Source organism: Plecotus auritus, assembly GCF_963455305.1.
Source record: "Plecotus auritus genome assembly, chromosome: 12".
NCBI classification, from domain to species: domain Eukaryota; kingdom Metazoa; phylum Chordata; class Mammalia; order Chiroptera; family Vespertilionidae; genus Plecotus; species Plecotus auritus.
The window spans coordinates 18,236,001-18,256,990 of record NC_137778.1 but is presented as its reverse complement, the minus strand read 5'-3'; the positions used below and the strand labels follow the sequence as shown (position 1 = coordinate 18,256,990).

The 20,990-nt window shown below is 38.0% G+C and overlaps 1 protein-coding gene across 2 annotated transcripts in view; it reads left to right on the top strand.

The window, feature by feature from the left end:
• SWT1 (SWT1 RNA endoribonuclease homolog) overlaps nt 1–20,990 on the top strand; it is a 61,998-nt gene that overhangs the window by 18,152 nt on the left and 22,856 nt on the right. For both annotated transcript variants that reach the window (XM_080649081.1, XM_080649082.1), the window contains exons 10-16: nt 1,993–2,086; nt 5,329–5,474; nt 8,438–8,601; nt 10,136–10,274; nt 13,868–14,016; nt 18,353–18,540; nt 19,942–20,073. In XM_080649081.1, coding sequence (XP_080505207.1) covers nt 1,993–2,086; nt 5,329–5,474; nt 8,438–8,601; nt 10,136–10,274; nt 13,868–14,016; nt 18,353–18,540; nt 19,942–20,073 — 1,012 coding nt within the window. The remainder of the gene's footprint in view (nt 1–1,992; nt 2,087–5,328; nt 5,475–8,437; nt 8,602–10,135; nt 10,275–13,867; nt 14,017–18,352; nt 18,541–19,941; nt 20,074–20,990) is intronic.

The following is a 20,990-nucleotide window of genomic DNA, read 5'->3' as shown; positions in this document are numbered from 1 at the left end:
AGCCCTTTGTTCATTGCATATATCTTCCTGTCTGTTGGTCATTTTGAATGTTGTTAATTTCTTGAACTTTTTTAAAAATTTCTTTTTATGCCAAAACCGGTTTGGCTCAGTGGATAGAGCGTCGGCCTGCGGACTGAAGGGTCCCGGGTTCGATTCCGGTCAGGGGCATGTACCTTGGTTGCGGGCACATCTCCAGTGGGGGGTGTGCAGGAGGCAGCTGATCGATGTTTCTCTCTCATCGATGTTTCTAACTCTCTATCCCTCTCCCTTCCTCTCTGTAAAATATCAATAAAATACATTTAAAAAAAAAAAAAAAATTTCTTTTTATTGCTTCTAAATTTAGAAAGTTACTTTCCCCCAACACCTGCTACTAGCACTTACATTGGTTTAGTGCTTTGGGAATTATGAATTAGTAACTTTTCAGGAGAGCATTTATCAGTGTATATCAAGAAGCCTAAAAATATAATTCTCTTCCTAGAAATATATCCTAAAGAAATAATCAGAGATGCTCACAGTGATTTATATTAAAATGTTCATCACAGCGTCATTTATACAGCAAAAAATTTGAAACAACCTGTCTAACAATTGAAGTTACATTTAATGCTATACTATATGAAAGAATACTATATTTTGAAAAATGTTAATGACATAAAATTAAAACGCATTGAATAAATATTTCATGAATATTCTTGTGGTTTTAGGTGTGTTTTCCAGCCCCATGTATCCTAGAAAAAGTGGTAGAACAGATATTCTTGAACTTTGATACCTTTAGAGCAGTACATTATAACTTTTAAACCTTCTTTTGTCTGTTGGATTCAGTGACTTAAACTTATCTAATGATTTCGAGCTGCCTACTTTGCATTATTGTGGTATTTTCACTCTGAGCTAAAAGAAGGAAAATTGGCTGCTGTAATATATGTCTGTCTGCCTCACTGGTTGTCTGATTAAAGAATTGAATTAAATCTCCTTCAGGCTCATGTTCTGAGATCAGCTGAGTTATGTCTAGACTTCACGATGAGATTATGAGCTCCTAAAGAGTTTGTCTTTGCATATCCAGTTACTTAGCACAGTGACCTGGCACAAATTCAGTCCTGTATAAGTATTTATTGCAGAAATGAATGAGTTTTCTCATTTGAATGTTCAGAGGACTAAGTATCATATGGTAAAGTTTGAGGGAAACAAAACATAACCTGGTAACATTGTTCATTGGCTAGTATGTTTTGAATTTTAGTGTGTAAGGGACTTACCAAGTGCTTAATCAGTCTTTGGGTCCAGGCTCCAAAAATTATTATCCAGAAGTGGGTCTGAGAGTATGGTCCTACTATCTGTATTATTGTCAAGCACCCTGGGAGTTCTGAGGCAGGTAGGCTAAGGACCTAGGAGAAGCACTGTTTTTGGTTCTATTTCTGCACATTCCAATACTTTCACAAAAACCAAGCTTTTACCACCTGCTTTAAAGCTGGAAGATGCCAGAGGACACCCTGTCATCCTCTGATAAACATTTGTTCTCTGCCTTCTCCTGTACGTCTCTAAATGTTATTGCGTTATAGAATAAGGAAAAGCAGGCCCATGAAAGTGGTTCTGTTGCTGGTAGAATAGCTGCTCATAATCTTTACAGATCTCTTTTAAGTTGATATCATTTTAAGCATGATATAATCATAATTTACTAATAATCTCTAATTGTCTGAATTGAGACTAGAATTCTTAGCTTTTGGTTTCTAACCCTGATCATATTTTTTGGAGTTTAATAATAGGTATATCCTATTCAATTTTAGTAGAAAATTAAAAAATTTTTCAAACTCACAACTATATGCTACCTGAGTTCTAGATCCAAAATTCTTAAGGTATTGTTTTGCTATGTTATATCTTCCTTTTATTTACAAAAATTTTTTTGTTTTAGATGTTTTTGGTATATAAGTACAGCTCAGATTAAACATACAGTACCCAGATTTCTAGTGTGCTGAATGATAATTGTTTTTACTAAATTTGCAGATGGATTCAGTGATGAGAACAATGATGATCGAGTATTAAAATGCTGTCTTCAATACCAGGAATTATTTCCTAGTTCTCTTGTTATTCTGTGCACGTAAGTTTCATGGTCATTTTATTCTTTTTTTTTTTAAAGTAGCAAAAATTGGCCCTAGCCGGTCTGGCTCAGTGGATAGAGTGTTGGCCTGTGGACTGAAAGGTCCTAGGTTTGATTCCAGTCAAGGGCACATGCCCAGGTTATGGGCTCGATCCCCAGTGTGGGACTTGCAGGAGGTAGCCAATCAGTGGTTCTCTCTCATCATTGATGTTTCTATCTCTCTCTCTCTCCCTTCCTCTTTGAAATCAATAAAAATATGTTTAAAAAAGTAGCAGATTATACCAAAGAATTTTTAAAAATCATACTGAATCTATCATACCAAGGATTAAAAAATGTATACTTTATAAGTCTGCCAGTAAGCATATTCAATTATATTTCATGTTCTTTTTTTGAATTTTATAAGGTTCTTTGAGCCAAACTGATGACATATGTTGGGGACCAAGATTCCCTCTTTTTCTTTTTTTTTTTCTTATTGAGGTATAATTGACACATAGCATATTAGTTTCAGGTGTACAACAATGATTTGATATTTTTTATATTATTAAATGATCACCAAATTAAGTCATTAACACATCCATCACCATACATAGTTATAAAAAATATTTTTCTTGTGATGAGGACTTTTAAGATCTGTTCTCTTAGCAGTTTTTGAATATGCAATACAGTATTATTAACTACATTCACCATGCTGTACTATCTCACATTTTTGCTATGAAAGAAACACTTAAATCTCAAGTAAATGAAGTCTCATTTCAATTTAATTTATATATAATATTCAGAAAAGTTTTGAAAAGCAGGGAAATACCAGTTTATTATCCCAATGAAATAGTTTAGAAATAAGAATCTGACATTTTTTAGTTATGTGGCAAGAAGGTTAATTAATTGATACATGAGAAAGGGGTCGTTTGTGTTGTAGTTGTGTCTTTGGTGCCTGGATTGGAGTCCTGGATCTACCACTTGCCATCTTTGTGACTTTGGAAGGTGGCTTAACTTAGTTTCCTCTGTGTAAAATAGAGGGAGAAGAAGAATACCTGCCTCATGAGGTTATTGTATTTAGTCACATATTATATTCTAGAGGCCCGGTGCACAAAATTTGTGCACGGGGGAGGGGGGTGTCCCTTAGTCCAGCCTGCACCCTCTCCAATCTGGGACCCCTCGAGGGATGTCCGACTGCCCGTTTAGGCCTGATCCGGGATCGGGCCTAAACGGACAGTCAGACATCCCTCTCACAATCCAGGACTGCTGGCTCCCAACTGCTCGCCTGCCTGCCTTCCTGATTGCCCCTAACCGCTTCTGCCTGCCAGCCTGATCACCCCCTAACCACTCCTCTGCCAGCCTGATTGATGCCTAACTGCTCCCCTGCCAGCCTGTTTTCCCCTAACTGCCCTCCCCTGCAGGCCTGGTCACCCCTAACTGCCTTCCCCTGCAGGCCTGGTCCCCCCAACTGCTCTCCCCTGCAGGCTTGGGTCCCCCACAACTGCCCTTCCCTGCAGGCCTGGGTCCCCCACAACTGCCCTTCCCTGCAGGCCCGGTCGCCCCCAACTTCCCTCCTCTGCCAGCCTGGTCACCCCTAACTGCCCTCCCCTGCAGGCTTGATTGCCCCCAACTGCCCTCCCTTGCAGGCCTGTTCCCTCCCAACTGCCCTCCCCTGCTGGCCTGATCACCCCCAACTGCCCTCCCTTGCAGACTTAGTCCCTCCCAACTGCCCTCCCCTGCTGGCCATCTTGTGGCGGCCATCTTGTGTCCACATGGGGGCAGCCATCTTGTGTGTTGGAGTGATAGTCAATTTGCATATTCTTTTATCAGATAGGATTAGATAGGATAGAGGCCTGGTGCACAGGAGGGGGGCCAGCTGGTTTGCCCTGAAGGGTGTCCTGGATCAGGGTGGGGGTTCCCTTGGGGTGTGGGGCAGTCTGGGCGAGGGGCCTGTGGTGGTTTGCAGGCTGGCCACGGCCCCTGGCAACCCAAGTGGAGGCCCTGGTATCTGGGATTTATTTATCTTCTATAATTGAAATTTTGTAGCCTTAAGCGGAGGCCAAGTCAGGCCAGGGCTGCGGAAACTTGGCTTCCTCCATCGCTGGGGGCTACTCAAGCCTCCTGCTCTCTCCAGCTCCATGGCTGCTGCCATTTTTGTTGGGATTTATTTATCTTCTATAATTGAAACTTTGTAGCCTTGAGTGGAGGCCTGGGCCCGCCAGGGTGTGCAGGAAGCTTGGCTTCCTCCATTGCCGGGGAAACCCAAGCCTCCTGCTCTCTCCGTGGCTGCAGCCATCTTGGTTGGGTTAATTTGCATACTCATACCTGATTGGCTGGTGGGCGTGGCTTGTGGGTATAGCAGAAGTAGGGTCAATTTGCATATTACTCTTTTATTAGATAGGATTAAGGACTTAGTGCCTACTATACAGTATGATCTCAGAGGTTTTTTTCCCCTTCTCCCTTCCTCCTTCTTGCTTTCCTCCATTCTCAACTAGAACTAGTGTTTTCATAACTTAGCTCTGAGGTGAAACTACCATAATGCTAACTAAGATTGCATTCATCATGTATGAGAAAAGGCTCTGGGAAGCATTTATCTCAGTCTGTTGAGATCTTGCTTCCAGGCATATCTTCTGTTTAGCTCAAATAAAGTTTTATAAAAATTCAAAAACAAAAGAGAGCAAAAAGGCTCTGAAAGAACTGAGAAGAACAGTTTTAATTTCCCGTTTTAGTCTGAATTCTAATCACTGTAAAACAGAGTATTTACAGTTTCATGATCATGCCTAAATTCTCTGTGAAATGGAGTAATTATGGAAATGAATGGTGGCGCTAAGATTTTTCTTGTAATGGGGCTTGGTCAATTATTATTTTAGCTCTCTTTAAAGGTAGTTATTCTTTTCGGTGTTAAAGGAAACATCACAGATTTCTATCTCTAGGTTTTAAATTGTGTGTTTTTTTTTAATCTACCACATTTCATAGAGTTTGTTGAAGGCTGAAATAGAATTATTAATATGCTAATCATTTTGAATTTAGATTAGCTAAATTTGAGTACTCAATATGTAATAATTATTATTCTCTAAAGCTAATATGATATGATTCTATTGTGTGTTAATTCATTTATTTTCCCTATTTAAAAAAATTGGTCAGATTAATATATATGCTGAGAATTACAAATCTCTGATTAGATCCTATGTATTTTGAGTTGCCATGTGATTTATCTTATAAAAAAATAAAAAATAAAATATTTTTTTCTCTTTAACCAACCATAGGGATGATAGGAATTTAAGAAACAAAGGCCTAATAAGTGGTGTGAAGTCACTCAGTAAAGAAGAATTGAGTGCAGAGTTCTTAAATTTGTCTCTGAACACAGTTATATGTCATCAGCCTTGTGTATCTAAGCAACAATTGAAAGCAGGTAATACTACTATGAATAACTAGAAATGTATCTTATTTTATATACTAAGATTATTAATAACAGTTGTAATTATGTAGAACATTTTTATCTTGTACATTTAAAATAACATTGGGATATTTGCTCACATAGATGGTAGAAATGGGTGAAAATTACAATGGTAATTCAAAAGAAAACTTAACAGTATTGCCTTCTACATATACTTTTACAAATTAACTTGAATGTTTATTGTTCACTCACACAGGTTTACATATTTATAATTAATTTGTGCATACTATTTTGTACCTTGCAGAGTATACTTTTTTTTTTTTTTTTTTTTTTTTAAAATGTATTTTATTGATATTTTACAGAGAGGAAGGGAGAGGGACAGAGAGCTAGAAACATCGATCAGCTGCCTCCTGCACACCCCCTACTGGGGATGTGCCCGCAACCCAGGTACATGCCCTTGACCGGAATCGAACCTGGGACCCCCCAGTCCGAAGGCTGACGCTCTATCCACTGAGCCAAACCGGTCTCGGCCAGAGTATACTTTTTAAATTAATAGTGGCTTTGGGACATATTCATTTGAAGTAGAAATATTTAGGTTTTTTATTTTACTTATTTATTTTTTTAAATATATTTTTATTGATTTCAGAGAGGAAGGGAGAGGGAGAGATAGAAACATCAATGATGAGAGAGAATCATTGATCAGCTGCCTCCTGCACGCCCCATACTGGGGATCGAGCCAGCAACCCAGGCATGTGGCCTGACTGGGAATCGAACCTTGACCTCCTGGTTCATAGATTGATACTCAACTAGCTGGGCTTTAGTTCCTTTTTAAAATTAGCTTCATATTCATAACCTTTTATTAATACTGTAAAAACTCAATAATAGAAAAACTTGGCTCTAGTACTAGTTCTTTTTAAATTAATAGTTAAGAAAGCTAAAGGCTTTTTTTCCCCCTGACCAGAATAATCTTTTTTCCCCAGAACAATCTGTTTTATAATAGAATGTGATATTTGAATTTCTTTAGTCATAATATTCAAAATGCCTTTTAGAAAGGATAATAGGACATTTTAGTTTATAGTTTTTGGCGGGTACCATGCTTTTATTTTGCCCATTATATAACTATTATTTTAAATCCTTAGTTTGTGTTTGTAGAGATAAGCCAGTTAATATTTTGAATTTTACCATAAAGAAATTGTAGTTGTTCTCAGGTATCAATGAAATGATATAAATTAAAATAAAAAACTCATTTTAAAAGGGTTGGGCATAAAGGTAGTTAAATCAGAGATTTTGGTCCTTTCAAAACCGTTTATTGATGTGAGCTTCAAAGGAAGGATATACTACTTTTTGAAAGAAAACATATTTTGATTCGTACTTCTTAATTTTCTACTGTACACAGAATCAAAGCATTCTCATGATTTTTCTTTTTGAAAATAATAAAATAAAAATTGTAGTTAAAAATATCACACATATTTCTTTCGTTTAATTCTCACTTGAGGACATTTTTATTGATTTTTAGAGAGAGGGGAAGAGAGGGAGGGAGAGAGAGAGAGAGAGTGAAACATTGACCAATTGCCTTCCAAATGCACCCCAACTGGGGCCAGGGATCAAACCCAAAACTTAGGTATGTGCCCCAACTGGGAATCAAACCCATGACCTTTTGGTGTATGGCAGGGGTGGGGAATGCCTGGCCTGTGAGCCATATAAGGCCCCCCAAATCATTTGGTCTGGCCTTGCCAAGGCATTAGGGGTGAGTTAATTAAATGTTTGACCAAATACAGCAGGCTAATTTTTAAGTTGATAATTTTATATGGCCCATGAGTGATGTTATAAATATCCAAATGGCCCTTGGTAGAAGAAAGGTTCCCACCCGTGGTGTATGGATGATGCTCCAAACAACTGAGCCACATTGGCCCTGGCCACACACATTTCTTAAATTTTTATTTCAGTGACACTATTTAGTTGCCTTTTGTCGAAAAAATAAAGCATTTGCTAATATGATACGGTTTATGTTGCATCTAAAACAACTACACTAATAAAAGAGTAAGTTGTAAATTGACCGTACCTTTGTGGTGCCCACCAGCCAATCAGGAGTGAGTATGCAAATTAACCCAACAAAGATGGAAGGTTAATTTGCATACACAGGTGCCGAGTGGCCGGGGGCGGGTGGGACGCTTGTGTCATTGCCATGGCAATGATGCAGGCGTTCTGCACCACCCCAGCCGCTCCGGGCCTCTGGGCAGCTTGGGAAGGTGGAAAGGCAACTCCGGGCTGGAGGGGAAAGGTAGCTCTGGCTGGAGCGAAGGCAGTGCTGGCAACCAGGGGAAGGAAGGCTCATTCTTGCACGAATCTTCATGCTTTGGGCCTCTAGTTTTAAAATAAAGTACTGGCGCCAACCCTTTTAGCCCAGTGGTTGAGCGTCAACCTATGAACCAGGAGGTCATGGTTAGTGTCCTGTCATGCCCCGGTTACAGGCTCAATCCCCAGTAGAGGGCATGCAGGAGGCGGCAGATCAATGATTCTCTCTCATCATTGATGTTCCTTTTTTTAAAATTCTCACCTGAGGATATTTTTCCATTGAATTTTAGAGAGAGAGAAATACAGAGAGAAATATCAATGTGAGAGAAACACATTGATTGGTTGCCTCCTGCATGAGCCCCGACCAGGGCCTGGGCTGGAAGGAGCTTGCAACTGAAGTACGTGCCCTTGACTGGAATCAAATGCAGGACCCTTTGGTCCGCAGGCCAACATTCTATCCACTGAGCCAAATCGGCTAGGGCTCATCATTGATGTTTCTATCTCTCCCTTCCTCTCTGAAATCAATAAAAATATATTTTTTAAAAAAACTATTAGTTTGTTTTATAGGTAATTAAAATACTAATTATATACATAAGATGCTTATTATTTATGGCCAAATACTAATTACATATGTAAAATATTTACTGTTCGTGTCCTAAAAAAAGCTTATAATTGTTTTAAAGAGCAAACACCTTTGGGAAAGACTAATGAGGAAGAATCTGCAAATTCTGGACTGCTCATTCTACTTGAAGGCATAGTATCTGATCTTGAAAAATCTCTTGGAACAGCCTTATCTTCAATATTAGAAACAGAAATGAAAATTGCTTTTGGAAACCTCTGGATGGAGGTGATTATTTCAACTCTATAAGTTGAAAAGTTCTTTTTTATTGCTAAAGATTGGTTACTTTATTTTAAGAAATAGTTCTTGGTAAGCTTTATAGTAATAATCTATATCACATTATATTTTTTCTTGAAATAACATTTTGAAAATTAAATGATAGACATTTCCAAAAGATTAGGACTATTAGTATATTTTATTAGTCATTTTTTTTAGTGAACAAATATTTATTGTGCATCTACTGTGTCAGACACTGTGCCCCCATGCAGCTTCAGTTGTATTCAGAAAACTTCTCTCATATTAGTTTGAGTCAAAATGTCTTGTATAGGGAATTCCCCTAAGTAAGATGTATTCAGAAAAAGAAAGGTATATTTTGGCTTATTTCACATAAATATGAGAATCAGTATAAATTTGATCATATTAGCAAGATAATTTGAATTGTCTTTAGATTTACATCTTTTCTCCAATCAGTAAAACACCACATTTGGCAACGGTGACTTTTTTAGTTTAATGCTTGTTTGCTATTCACATTTATAGCTAGGAGAAACATTAGTCCCCATCAATTGTAGATTGTGTCTATTCCAGATATTTAGTGAGATACTAATGTTTGCTTATAATGTATTTGCTCTTGATTATATTATAAAAGTTAGGAAGAATGATTACATTCTAGAACAATTTACTTAAAGTGCATATTTCATAATAGAATCTAAGACAGTAATTTTATATGAAGGACATGCTGACATTTTGTAGTACTAAATGATCAATCTTCTTTATAAACATCTTTGTCAGAGTATAGCAGGTGTCAGTTATAATTGACAACTTTTTTCTATAATGATTTTTTTCACCAATTATATGAAACTAATTAGATTGAATTCCTCAGAAATGACCATGTTAAAAAGTAGATTGTTTATCTTTGCTAATTAAAATTATGCTTCTCATTAGAACTATGTTTTCTTTTTGCACATGTAGTTTCTGAAATTATAAGGATTAATACTGATATCAGTTTTACAAAGGAATTTATAATGGAATCATTTTAAGATTATGCTTGGCTTTGAATAGCACATCTTTTAATTTAAAAGGAATTCAACTAATTATATTTTTCTCAGAAATACATATTGGTATTCCTGAATAGGTACAGTTGACCCTTGAACAACTTGGGGTTTTGGGGTGATGACCACTCATACAGTTGAAATCCACATGTAACTTTTGACTCCCTAAAAACGTAACTACTAATAGCCTACGGTTGACCAGAAGCCTTACTGAGAACATAAACAGTTAACTAACATGTAATTTGTATGTTACATGTATTATATACTGTATTCTTGCAATAAAGTAAATTGAAGAAAAAATATTAAGAAAATCATGAAGAAGAGAAAATACATTTACAGTACTGTATGTATTTATTGAAAAAAAAACAACTGTGCATATAACTGGACCTGAACAGTTCTAACCTGTGTTGTTCAAGGGTAAACTGTACTTTTTAAAATAAATAGGAATAATAAATAAATCAGTATATGCTGATTTTTTTCTAAATACTTTTTAGATGCTGTACTTGAAACCACCGTGGACTCTAATGCATTTAATACAATGCTTTAGAAAACATTGGTTGGCTGTATTTGGATTAATTATGGAAAATAACTTGCTTTTAACCATTGAGAGCTTATATGACAGTCTCTGTAAAGGTATGAATCTTTTATTTTGTTTTCAGCAGTGTTAAAGAGAGACTAGCAGATATAGTCTATGGAATGTGAAGATAAATTAATAAAAATTTTGTCAATTCTTAATTGCTTATACTTCTCATATCTAAAGGGAATTTGTGGCAGCTGGATGCATGGAGCCGCCACAAATTGCTTTCCCAATCAAAGGTGGAGAGGTTGATGGGAGCATGGCAAGTGGTGGGCCTTTGGCTTTCAACCCCAGCCTTAGCGAAGCAGCTTTCTTTTATCTGTTTATATATGGAGATGCCATGTAGGATATGAAAATAATGTTTCTCTGATAAGAAGAAAAAGATGTGAAAAGCACTGATCTAATGTTATTAAAGCCCATGTTTTGTAGTCAAGGAAACTAGCCCCAAGAGGGTAAATGATTTGTCCAAAGTCAAACAGCTAGATTTTTCATGCTGTACCTTTAAAAAGCAAAGTAAAAAACCCAGGGGATTTAAAGTGCCTAGTCAGCTCCTTATGACTTTATACAAGGTAGATTTTGCATGAATACTTATTTTTCACAGTTACCATTTTTAAAGAAAGACACTTTTCAGGCATTGTGTTTAACTCTAAAAGTTATTTATTAGGGGTATCTATACTAATAAAAGCCTAGGTGGTCCTCGCACCCTCTCACAATGCCCTCACATCATCACAAGATGGGCCGGCAGGGGAGGGTAGTTGAGTGGGGGTGAACAGGCTGGTGGAGTTGGGGGCAGTTGGGGGCGACCAGGCCAGCAGGGGAGGGCAGTTGGGAGCAACCAGGCCGGCAGGGGAGGGCAGTTGGGGGCGACCAGGCCTGCAGGGGAGGGCAGTTGGTGATGACCAGGCCTGCAGGGGATGGCAGTTGGGTGCAACCAGGCCAGCAGGGGAGGGCAGTTGGGGGCAATTGAGCCGGCAGGGGAGGGCAGTTGTGTGCTATCAGGCTGGCAGGGGAGGGCAGTTGTGGGCAATTGGGCAGGCAGGAAAGGGCAGTTGGGGGCTATCGGGCCGGCAGGGGAGGGCAGTTGGGGGCAATCAGGCCAGCAGGGGAGGGCAGTTGGGGGCGATCAGGCCAGCAGGGGAGGGCAGTTGGGGGTGATCGGGCCAGCAGGGGAGCAGTTAGGTGTCAATCGGGCCAGCAGGGGGAGATTAGGGGGTCATCAGGCAGGCAGGCAAGCAGTTAGGAGCCAGCAGTCCCAGATTGTGAGATGTCTGACTGCCAGTTTAGGCCTGCAGGATCTGGCCTAAACCGGCAGTCAGACATCCCCCGAGTGGTCTCAGATAGGAGAGGGTGCAGGCCGGGCTGAAGGGACCCACTCCTCACTCCGCGCACGAATTTCATGCACCGGGCCTCTAGTTATTATATAAGAGACATGGCACAATATGCTGGACATGACTTCAAAGCAGTTTTACAAGATATATAAAGATGTTTTTTCATATCTTTTACTAGTGGCATAATTTAGTTGGTTCTATCAGAAGAGAAAGTCCATAAACTATATGTGATCTTGAACAAGATTTACTAGTAGTTTCAGAAATGGGGTATTAAGTTACTAGCTTCCATTTGTCTGTTTTTTCCAGGGGTGGGTAGTGTTTTGCTCTTGCACGCAGCTTAGAGGTAGTAGGCAGCAGCTCTCATTGGCAATAGGGAAAGAAGTGAAGAGACGCTGTTTGTTTTGCTAAAACATCGTTTTTAGAATCCTTAAGTGCATTATTTATTGATCTTTGGTCTAGAAGAATCTGATGCCTAATGTTTACTGACTTGTGAAGAATATTAAATAGAATGGTAAAAGTGCCTTCTGCTCTAAGATAATTTTGAATAAGAGAATAGCAACTTTTGTTTACTATCTTTAATAGTATCCTCACTATTGAATATATATATATATATATATATATATATATATATATATATATATATATGTTTAACTTCAGTATACCAAACAGGAATCCTTAGATCAATTCATAGAAAATTGTGTGGAAAATGACTAGTAGCTTTTTCTGACTTATTATCCATATTAACATTGCCTTAAATAATTATTGTTCTTATATAAGCATTAAACTATTTCAATCACATAAATTTTTATGTTGTTTGTAGGTACTGACTTTGTCACTATTATTTCTCTTTCGCTCATAATCCTCGTAAAGAATTTTTTAAGACAGAAATAAAGTGATTAATTCAAGGATATAAGCCCCAATGAACATTGACAAGAGTGGAGAAGCACCCTTAGAAAAAGTTGTGCCCAGTTTCTCCTCCTCAGGAGTTTCCTAGGTTCATGGAATATCCATTCTGTCCTGTGTGTAGCATTTCTCCCATCTCTCTTTTCCCACAGGAATTTAAACTAGTCATTGACTTTAAAAATAATTGAAAGTGTTTTGTAAGGAATATACTATTTGCTTGTTTGGTAAAAGGAAAGCTAGAAGCTTGGCTGTTACCATCACATTAGATTAGAATTTCTGAATATTCTGTAATTATTAAAATTTATCTTTAATTTTCATTTGACCTTTCAGTATTTCATGAGCAAACACTTGATGTATAAATGATACAGGGGAATTCTTTATTTTTTTAACTCATAGTGCCAGTGCTGGTGTTTCTGAATATAACAGTCGCTGAAATTGGACATTAAATAAAACACATTGTAGAATGGTTATTTTGAATGCCTTTGAAAATTGTTGGTATGGGGGGTGGGAACAGTCGGGGAGAGATCAATGGGGTAAAAAGGAGACATGTAATACTTTGAACAATAAAGAATTTTAAAAAAAGAATTTGAAAAGAAAAAAATTTAAAAAAGAAAAAATCGTTAGTAGCATTTTATCTTAATGGAAAAATTCTATTTTGAGTTTTGGTTACATTAGAAAGTTACTTAATCTCATTCATAACTTTTTAAATCTTTGAAATTATTGTCACCATCTCTCCTAATTGGTTTGAGATTTTAATGTAATTTTAGTTCCTTGAGAGAAAGTTATATCTTTAAATTACTTGTACTAGTAGATGAACTCACTTCGCTAATTTACAAGGGGAAAAAATCTGCTAGCTTCTCTTGCCCCAAGCTTACTGTTACCCAAATTATTTATTTTTTGCTAAATGTCATACACAGAGAGAAAGCAGGTTATTTTCAATAAAGCTAGTATTACATTTCATGTAATGGAATTTGAAGGTAAATCATTATATATAATAACTGAGTTGATTATGAGAGGTACCACATATAACTTATGTGCTTGCTACCAAAGTGTGACTCTTCTGATGCCTCCATAGTAATTTGTATGTGAAACAATCTCAGTTTTGAAAAATCTGTAGTTTAACTTATTTGTTTGATGATTAGCTCTCTTTTCTGAATAGTATGACTTTGAATTGACCATGTTGCAGGAACTCCTAGAATCTAAATACAGAATAGCAGAATCACCTCCAAGAACTTTGTCACTAAGTCTGTTTAATTGCTGCTTTTTACACCAGAGAGATAAATTAGGAGTGACTTGTAGATGTAAATGTGTACTCTTCTTAAATCTCATAATTAATATTAGGTTGGTTTTCCAAAAACATTTTTTGAGTTGTATAGTCATTCTTACATGTTTTTTTCTTCTTAATTTTCTTTTCCCAGCTAACAGTGCAGTAGATTTTACAACAGTGAAATTCCTACTCCAGGATTCTCAAAGCCTATTACATGCTTTCAGTACAAGGTCAAATTATGATGGTGTTCTTCCACAGGCCTTTGCTCAAGTAAACAAACTTCTCCAAACATTTACAGAGGTAAGACGCCTTTGGAATGCCGTTTAGAGTAGCTAATCACATACATTTAAATGTATTTAGCAGACAACAGTAGATAAAGGCTATTTTAATTTTCACTTATTCTAACCTACTGAAGGCATTAAGTAAAATAATAAGTGAGTTGAATGTTGAGTAAGCAGTTCTTATTACAAGTTATAAAACACATTGTTTTATGGAAGTAGTATCACAGCAGTTGTTGGGATTTTAATTATTTTATTTAATGGATAGAAGAAAGCTATGCACTGTTGTTTGAATACTCATTTCCCAGTGCTGTAGACCAATGGACCACAACGTGCATCAAAATACTTCAGATTTTTTTTTTTTTAAATATGCAGGTGCCAAGCCTCTCTCAAACCTTACTGAATCAAATTTCTGGGAATGGTGTTCAAAAATGTTGTTCTTGTTTTACTTTTTATTCTGAAATAATTTCAAATTTACACAAAAAAATTGCAAGAGTAGTACATAGAACTCCCTTTACCCAGATTCCTCAATGCTAACATTTTATCACATTTGCTTTACTGTTTTCCCTGTGTTCTTACCTACCTTATCTTTCACATTTTTTTTCTGAACTCTTTGAAAGTACATTGAAGATATGAATCCCCTTTACTCCTAAATACATACATACATATATACACACACACACACACACACACACACACACACACACACACACACACACACATACACATACTAGAGGCTCGGTGCATGAAATTCGTGCACGGGGGGCAGGGGTTGTCCCTCAGCCCAGCCTGCACCCTCTTCAATCTGGGATCCCTCTCACAATCTAGGACTGCTGGGTCCCAACTGCTCGCCTGCCTGCCTTCCTGATTGCCCCTAACCGCTTCTGCCTGCCAGCCTGATCATCCCCTAACCACTACCCTGCCAGCCTGATTGATGTCTAACTGCTCCCCTGCAAGCCTGTTTGCCCCCAACTTCCCTCCTCTGCCGGCCTGGTCACTCCTAACTGCCCTCCCCTGCATGCTTGATCGCCCCCAACGGCCCTCCCTTGCAGGCCTGGTTCCTCCCAACTACCCTTTCCTGCTGGCCAACTTGTGGTGGCCATCTTGTGTCCACAAGGGGGCAGGATCTTTGACCACATGGGGGCAGCCATCTTGTGTGTTGGAGTGATGGTCAATCTGCATATTACTCTTTTATTAGATAGGATAGAGGCCTGGTGCATGGGTAGGGGCCAGCTGGTTTGCTCTGAAGGGTGTCCCGGATCAGGGTGGGGGTTCCCTTGGGGCGGCATGGGCGAGGGGCCTGTGGTGGTTTGCAGGCCGGCCATGCCCCCTGATGACCCAAGTGGAGGCCCTGGTATCTGGGATTTATTTATCTTATACAATTGAAACTTTGTAGCCTGGAGCAGAGCCAAGCCTTCTGCTCCCTCCGTGGTGGCAGCCATTTTTGTTGGGCTTTATTTATCTTCTATAATTGAAATTTTGTAGCCTTAAGCGGAGGACTGAGCCGGCCAGGGTGTGTGAAAAGCTTGGCCTCCTCCATCGCTAGGGAAACCCAAGCCTCCCTCCTGCTCTCTCTGTGGCCGCAGCCATCTTGGTTGGGGTTAATTTGCATACTCGCTCCTGATTGGCTGTGGGCATGGCTTGTGGGTGTAGCAGGGTGATGGTTAATTTGCATATTACTCTTTTATTAGATAGGATACTGTATATGTATATATACATACATATATATATATATATATCCTAAAGAATAAGCATACCTTATGTAACTAGTATAATTAATCAGGAAATTAATATTGAAGTAATATAATTATCTAACCTGTAGATCTTGTTCAGATTTCACCCATTGACCTACCAAATTTCTAACAAGTATTTTCACATTATTCTTATGCTGTCACCCTAGCCCTGGTGTGTTTTACCCTTTTTAAATTGACTATGTAAGTTTTGTCCTTGGTAATAATCTATTTCTACAGTATTCTAATTTTAAATCTAGAAAATTCTGGGAGTTTCATATTCCAGAAGTATCTCAAAGAACTCAGAACCACAATTACTAGCTAAAATTATTGATTCTCTTTTTTCTCTTGAATTATTGAATTGGCCAAAGTTTTCTCAGTGATTTTTCACAGTCACATAGGTCCCAGTAACTATGAAGTAAAGAAAGGATTAGATGATATTAAACATAGTCATAGTTGGTGAGGGAAGAACTAACTTGCTTAAGAGTGTATCTCATGGAGTAAAAGAAGCATCTTTTAAAATATATTTTTATTGATTTCAGAGAGGAAGGGAGAAGGAGAGAGATAGAAACATCAGTGGTGAGAGAGAATCATTGATCGGTTGCTGGGATCAAGCCTGCAACCCAGGCATGTGCCCTTGACCAGAATTGAACCTGGGACCCTTCAGTCCTCAGGCCAACAAGAGCATCTTTTAAATGAACTAATAGGAAATATGTGATAATTCTGGAAGAAAGAATTGACTTAAGGAGCGAAATGATCTTTTGGTTTAAGATAACCAAAACATTGGTAGTTGCCTTTGTTTATGGCTTTTAAAATTAACAATAGGAAAGAGTAGATCTGGAAAGTTAGTGGGTTGCAGCTTGAGTATTGTACTTGAATTGTGTAGGGAAATATATGTTATTCTTTCTCATCACAGAACTGAGCCCTGAATCACATCTTCAAGTGAAACAAATATAGTGAACAACATGGAAAGTTCAAGATACCCATGGGCTTTGCATTTTTTGACTTGAGATAAAAATAATAATGAATATCAAGTCAAGGTCCTTTCATCAATGGAAATGTAGAGATGAAAATGTGATGTTAAAATTTATTGTCATTTATCAGATAACTAGCGACCCGGTGCACGGATTCATGCACATTGAAAGGAAATTAATTAGAAGGTGGCCAGCGGGGCAGGACTGGGCGAGATGGGCCAGACACACCCTGGAACCAACCTCCTGCAGTCCCTCCCCGGCAAGCAGGGTCCCTCTGGCAGGTGGGGTCCCTCTGCCTGGCCTGCGGGGATCGGGCCGAAACTGGCTCTCTGACATTCCCCCGAGGGGTCCTAGAGTGCAAGAAGGCATTCTGCAAAGTTGCCATCATACAGGGTGTGGAATGCAAACGCAAGTGTGCAGTAAACCAGATTCAGGACCGACAGTGCCCCAGCAACAACATAACCCACAGCCGAAGGTGGAATTGTGCGGCCCGGCAAGGAATTGGGCTCCCTCCATTCCTGCATTGAGCATCTGCCCTCTGGTGGTCAGTGCGCATCATAGTGACCAGTTGGATGGTTGGACACTTAGCATATTAGCCTTTTATATAGAGAGATGGTATGCCCATTATATGTTTCACACTGAGTATTTAAAAATACTGACTTGTGCTCAAGGAGGTTCAAACTATTTAAAACATATTTCTAGATAGACATCCTAAATTTCTCTTCTTTGTACCATTATTATTCTGGGCATCTAGGTTAAAAAAAAAATCTTAGGATTCTTGAATCTAGTCTTGGGCAAGTTTTAAAAAATATTTCTTGTATACTCTTTTTTCCTTCTTATTCTACTGCATTTCCCTATCTAGTTCAAGTTCTCAGCATTCCTTTCCGGGATTATTTCAGTAGCCTTCTAACTAGTTTCTTGCTTTCTTTCTTTTTTAAAGAATACCTTCTTGCTTTTTAGAGAGAGAGGAAGGAAGAAAGAAACATCGATGTGAGAGCATAACATCAATAGGCTGTCTCTTGTACACCATCAATGGGGCATTAAGCCCACAACCCAGGCCCTGACCTGCAATTGAACCAGCAACCTCTTGGTGCTCCAGATGATGCCCAACCAACTAGCCACACTGGCCAGGGCCTAATCAGTTTCTTGCCTCCACTTTCTTCTGTTCCAGTTTGTCTTAGAGTGCTGTTCTGAATATATCATTTCTTGAGAAGCCTTCAGTGGTTCACCATTGCCCATAGGATAAGGCTTATATTCTATCCTGATTTTTTTTTACAGCCCTCTGAATCTCATTCTTCTTAATGGATTATTAGGAGCTTGGAGGCTTACATATACCAATTTATCATTGTATCCTAGGTGTCCTTTTTCTATTTCAATATCATATGTGCAGAAGAGTTCAAACAGTATGAAATTAATACTAGCATGTTAGCTAAGGTCACTATAATAAATAGATTGGAAATACTGTTTGATATAAATGAAAAAGGGAATTTTTTTTTTGTTCTGATACTTTTCTGGGATTATTCTGTATAGAATCAAAAGACAGAGAATAGTCAGCACCTGCCAGAAAGCTAGAACATTTGGAAGCACAATTGGCCTTCTTTTTCTCTCACTAATGAAGGACTAGCTGCATGTTATGTAATACTTATTTCTCCAGGTCAAGGCAAAACGTAATCAAAATCCTTCAGAAAATACAGCGGGTAAAAAGCAAGAAGATACTTCTCCGATGAAGTCTGACAACCAAGAAATCACCATTTTCTCAGGCGCTCGTCTTCCCCTACCCAACAAGCATCAAGAAATCTGGTCTATCTTAGAGAGTGTTTGGATTACAATATATGAGAACAGGTACTAAGTTTCTAAGAAGTTTTGAATTTTAGGGTTTGCCATCATTACCGTTATTCATTAAACAGAGTCTGAATTGTGAGTTTAATTAACTAGATTACCTTATTGAGGGTCTTTTGTCAAATTGATACCTTAAAAACAGTGATGCTTAAATAGGGGTGTACATCAGAATTACCTCAAGAGTTCTGGGTAATTTCTGGATAATATAAGTGAAAAGAGCTTATCTTGCTTTATCAGTGTCAAGTTATTAGAGTCTACTTCAGTGATTCTCATGCCTGATTGTGTACCTGAGTCACTGTAGAATTTCTCAGCATATTTATGCTTGACCCTTTCATCTAGAGATGCTCATTTGAAGTTCTAGTAGACCCCATGCACAGTCACTCTTCCGAAACAACTAGAGCACCTACACACATGGTAACTGCCATCTCCTTGCCCTGTGCTTTCGTGATTCAGTAATCAGTTATGCACTTATTGCACACCAGCTCAGGTTTTTGCGTCTTTTCTGTTTATGAGGAATTTGGGTAAGTATTAGGTACTATTAGTGATTAATACCTCATGGATATTAATAATACTTATCTCTAGTTGGTGGACTATGGGTACTACATATTTCCTTCCTTTCACTCAATTTTTCATATTTTATATGATGTCTAGGCTTTAAATGTATAAAAATTTTTAAAAGATATGTGTTCTAAATAAAATAAGTTTATGGTTTTTATTTTTAAAGTAATAAATACACAAAACCAGTTGTATTTCTATACACTAGCAATAAACAATCCAAAAAGGAAACAAAGAAACTATTCTACTTACATTATCATCAAGAATAAAATACTTAATGTGCAAAATTTTTACACTGAAAACTACAAAACATTTTTTGAAAGAAATTAAAGAAGATCTGTGTAAATGGAAAAATCCAATGTTCATGGAATGGAAGTTTTAACAAGAAAGTTAGAGACTCATACATCCTGATTTCAAAACTTACTACAAAACTACAGTATTCAAAACAGTGTGCTACTGGCATAAATACACGTAAGTTACTGGAATAGACTTGAAAGTACAGAAATAAATGCATACATCTATGGTCGATTGATTTCAATCAAGATGCCAAAGCCATTCAATAGGAAAATAATGATATCTTTAGCAGTAGTGCTGGACAACTCAATAGCTACATGCGAAAGAATGAAGTTGGACATTGATCTTATACTACATAAAGAAATTAACTCAAAATGGCTAGATGACGTAAATGTAAGAACTAGAATTATAAAACTCTTAAAAGAAAAGGATTTAAATAGATCAGCATTATGAAAGATCAGTTATAAATATTTTATGCATTAGAAATGGAAATACTTGGATTCCTGTAAATATGCAGGTGTACATATGAGTATCTTTTCTTTTTCTCTATTTCAGCACAGATGTGTTTCAAAGATTGGGCCCAAATTCAGCTCTGACTTCCTCAAAAATACCATCATTTGAAGAAGCATTTATATATCTTCAAAAGTTAATGGCAGCTGTGAAGAATATTCTTGAAGGAATTCAGAGGTAAATATGAATTAATTTTAAAGTTTTATTTATTTTATTTATTTATTACTTTTCTCTTTCTTCTAGGCATATCAGCTTTTTCAGAGTTGCTGAGAGTCTTCCAGCAAGTTTTATAAACTAATATATTATCTATATAGGGAGGGAGAAAGTAGGTTTGCAGTTATGAGTATCCAGTGGATCTAGGCATAAGTTTACGAAAGAACAGAATGAGTCCAGGGGTGGGCAAACTTTTTGACTCGAGGGCCACAATGGGTTCTTAAACTGGACCGGAGGGCCGGAACAAAAGCATGGATGGAGTGTTTGTGTGAACTAATATACATTCAAAGTAAAGGAGCGGAGGGGAGAGCAAGAGAACCGGATAGAACAGCCGGATCTAGCCTGCGGGCCGTAGTTTGCCCATGGCTGGAGACTGACCTAAGAACACTTCTGTCTACATGGAAAGAGTATTGACCCTAGTTCTACAATGAGACCTGAGGATAAGCATTTTTACAAACTCCCCAGGTGATTCTCATGTGGAGCCAGGGAACTTGTTAAAAGTGCAGAGTTATAGATATAACCCCAGAATTATGGAAATCACAATATCTGTAGACATTTTGTAAAAGAGGGAAGTTGTATTCTTAACAAGCTTTCCAGGGAATTTGTTGTGCAGGTGGTGGGGGACCACACTTAAAGAAACAAATCCAGTCTTCTAGAGCAGTGGTCGGCCAACTCATTAGTCAACAGAGCAGCAAACTGCGGCTCGCGAGCCGCAGTTTGCTGACCACTGTCCTAGAGTAAGTATATCAGAACCTCTTGAACTACCAGTAGAGGGCACTATTAATAAGAAGTTTGCTCCTTTTAGTGTGTCATTTACATATCTTGCTTATTAAGCCTCTAAAAAATGAATTTTCTTACCCAATCTTAACATGGAACAAAAC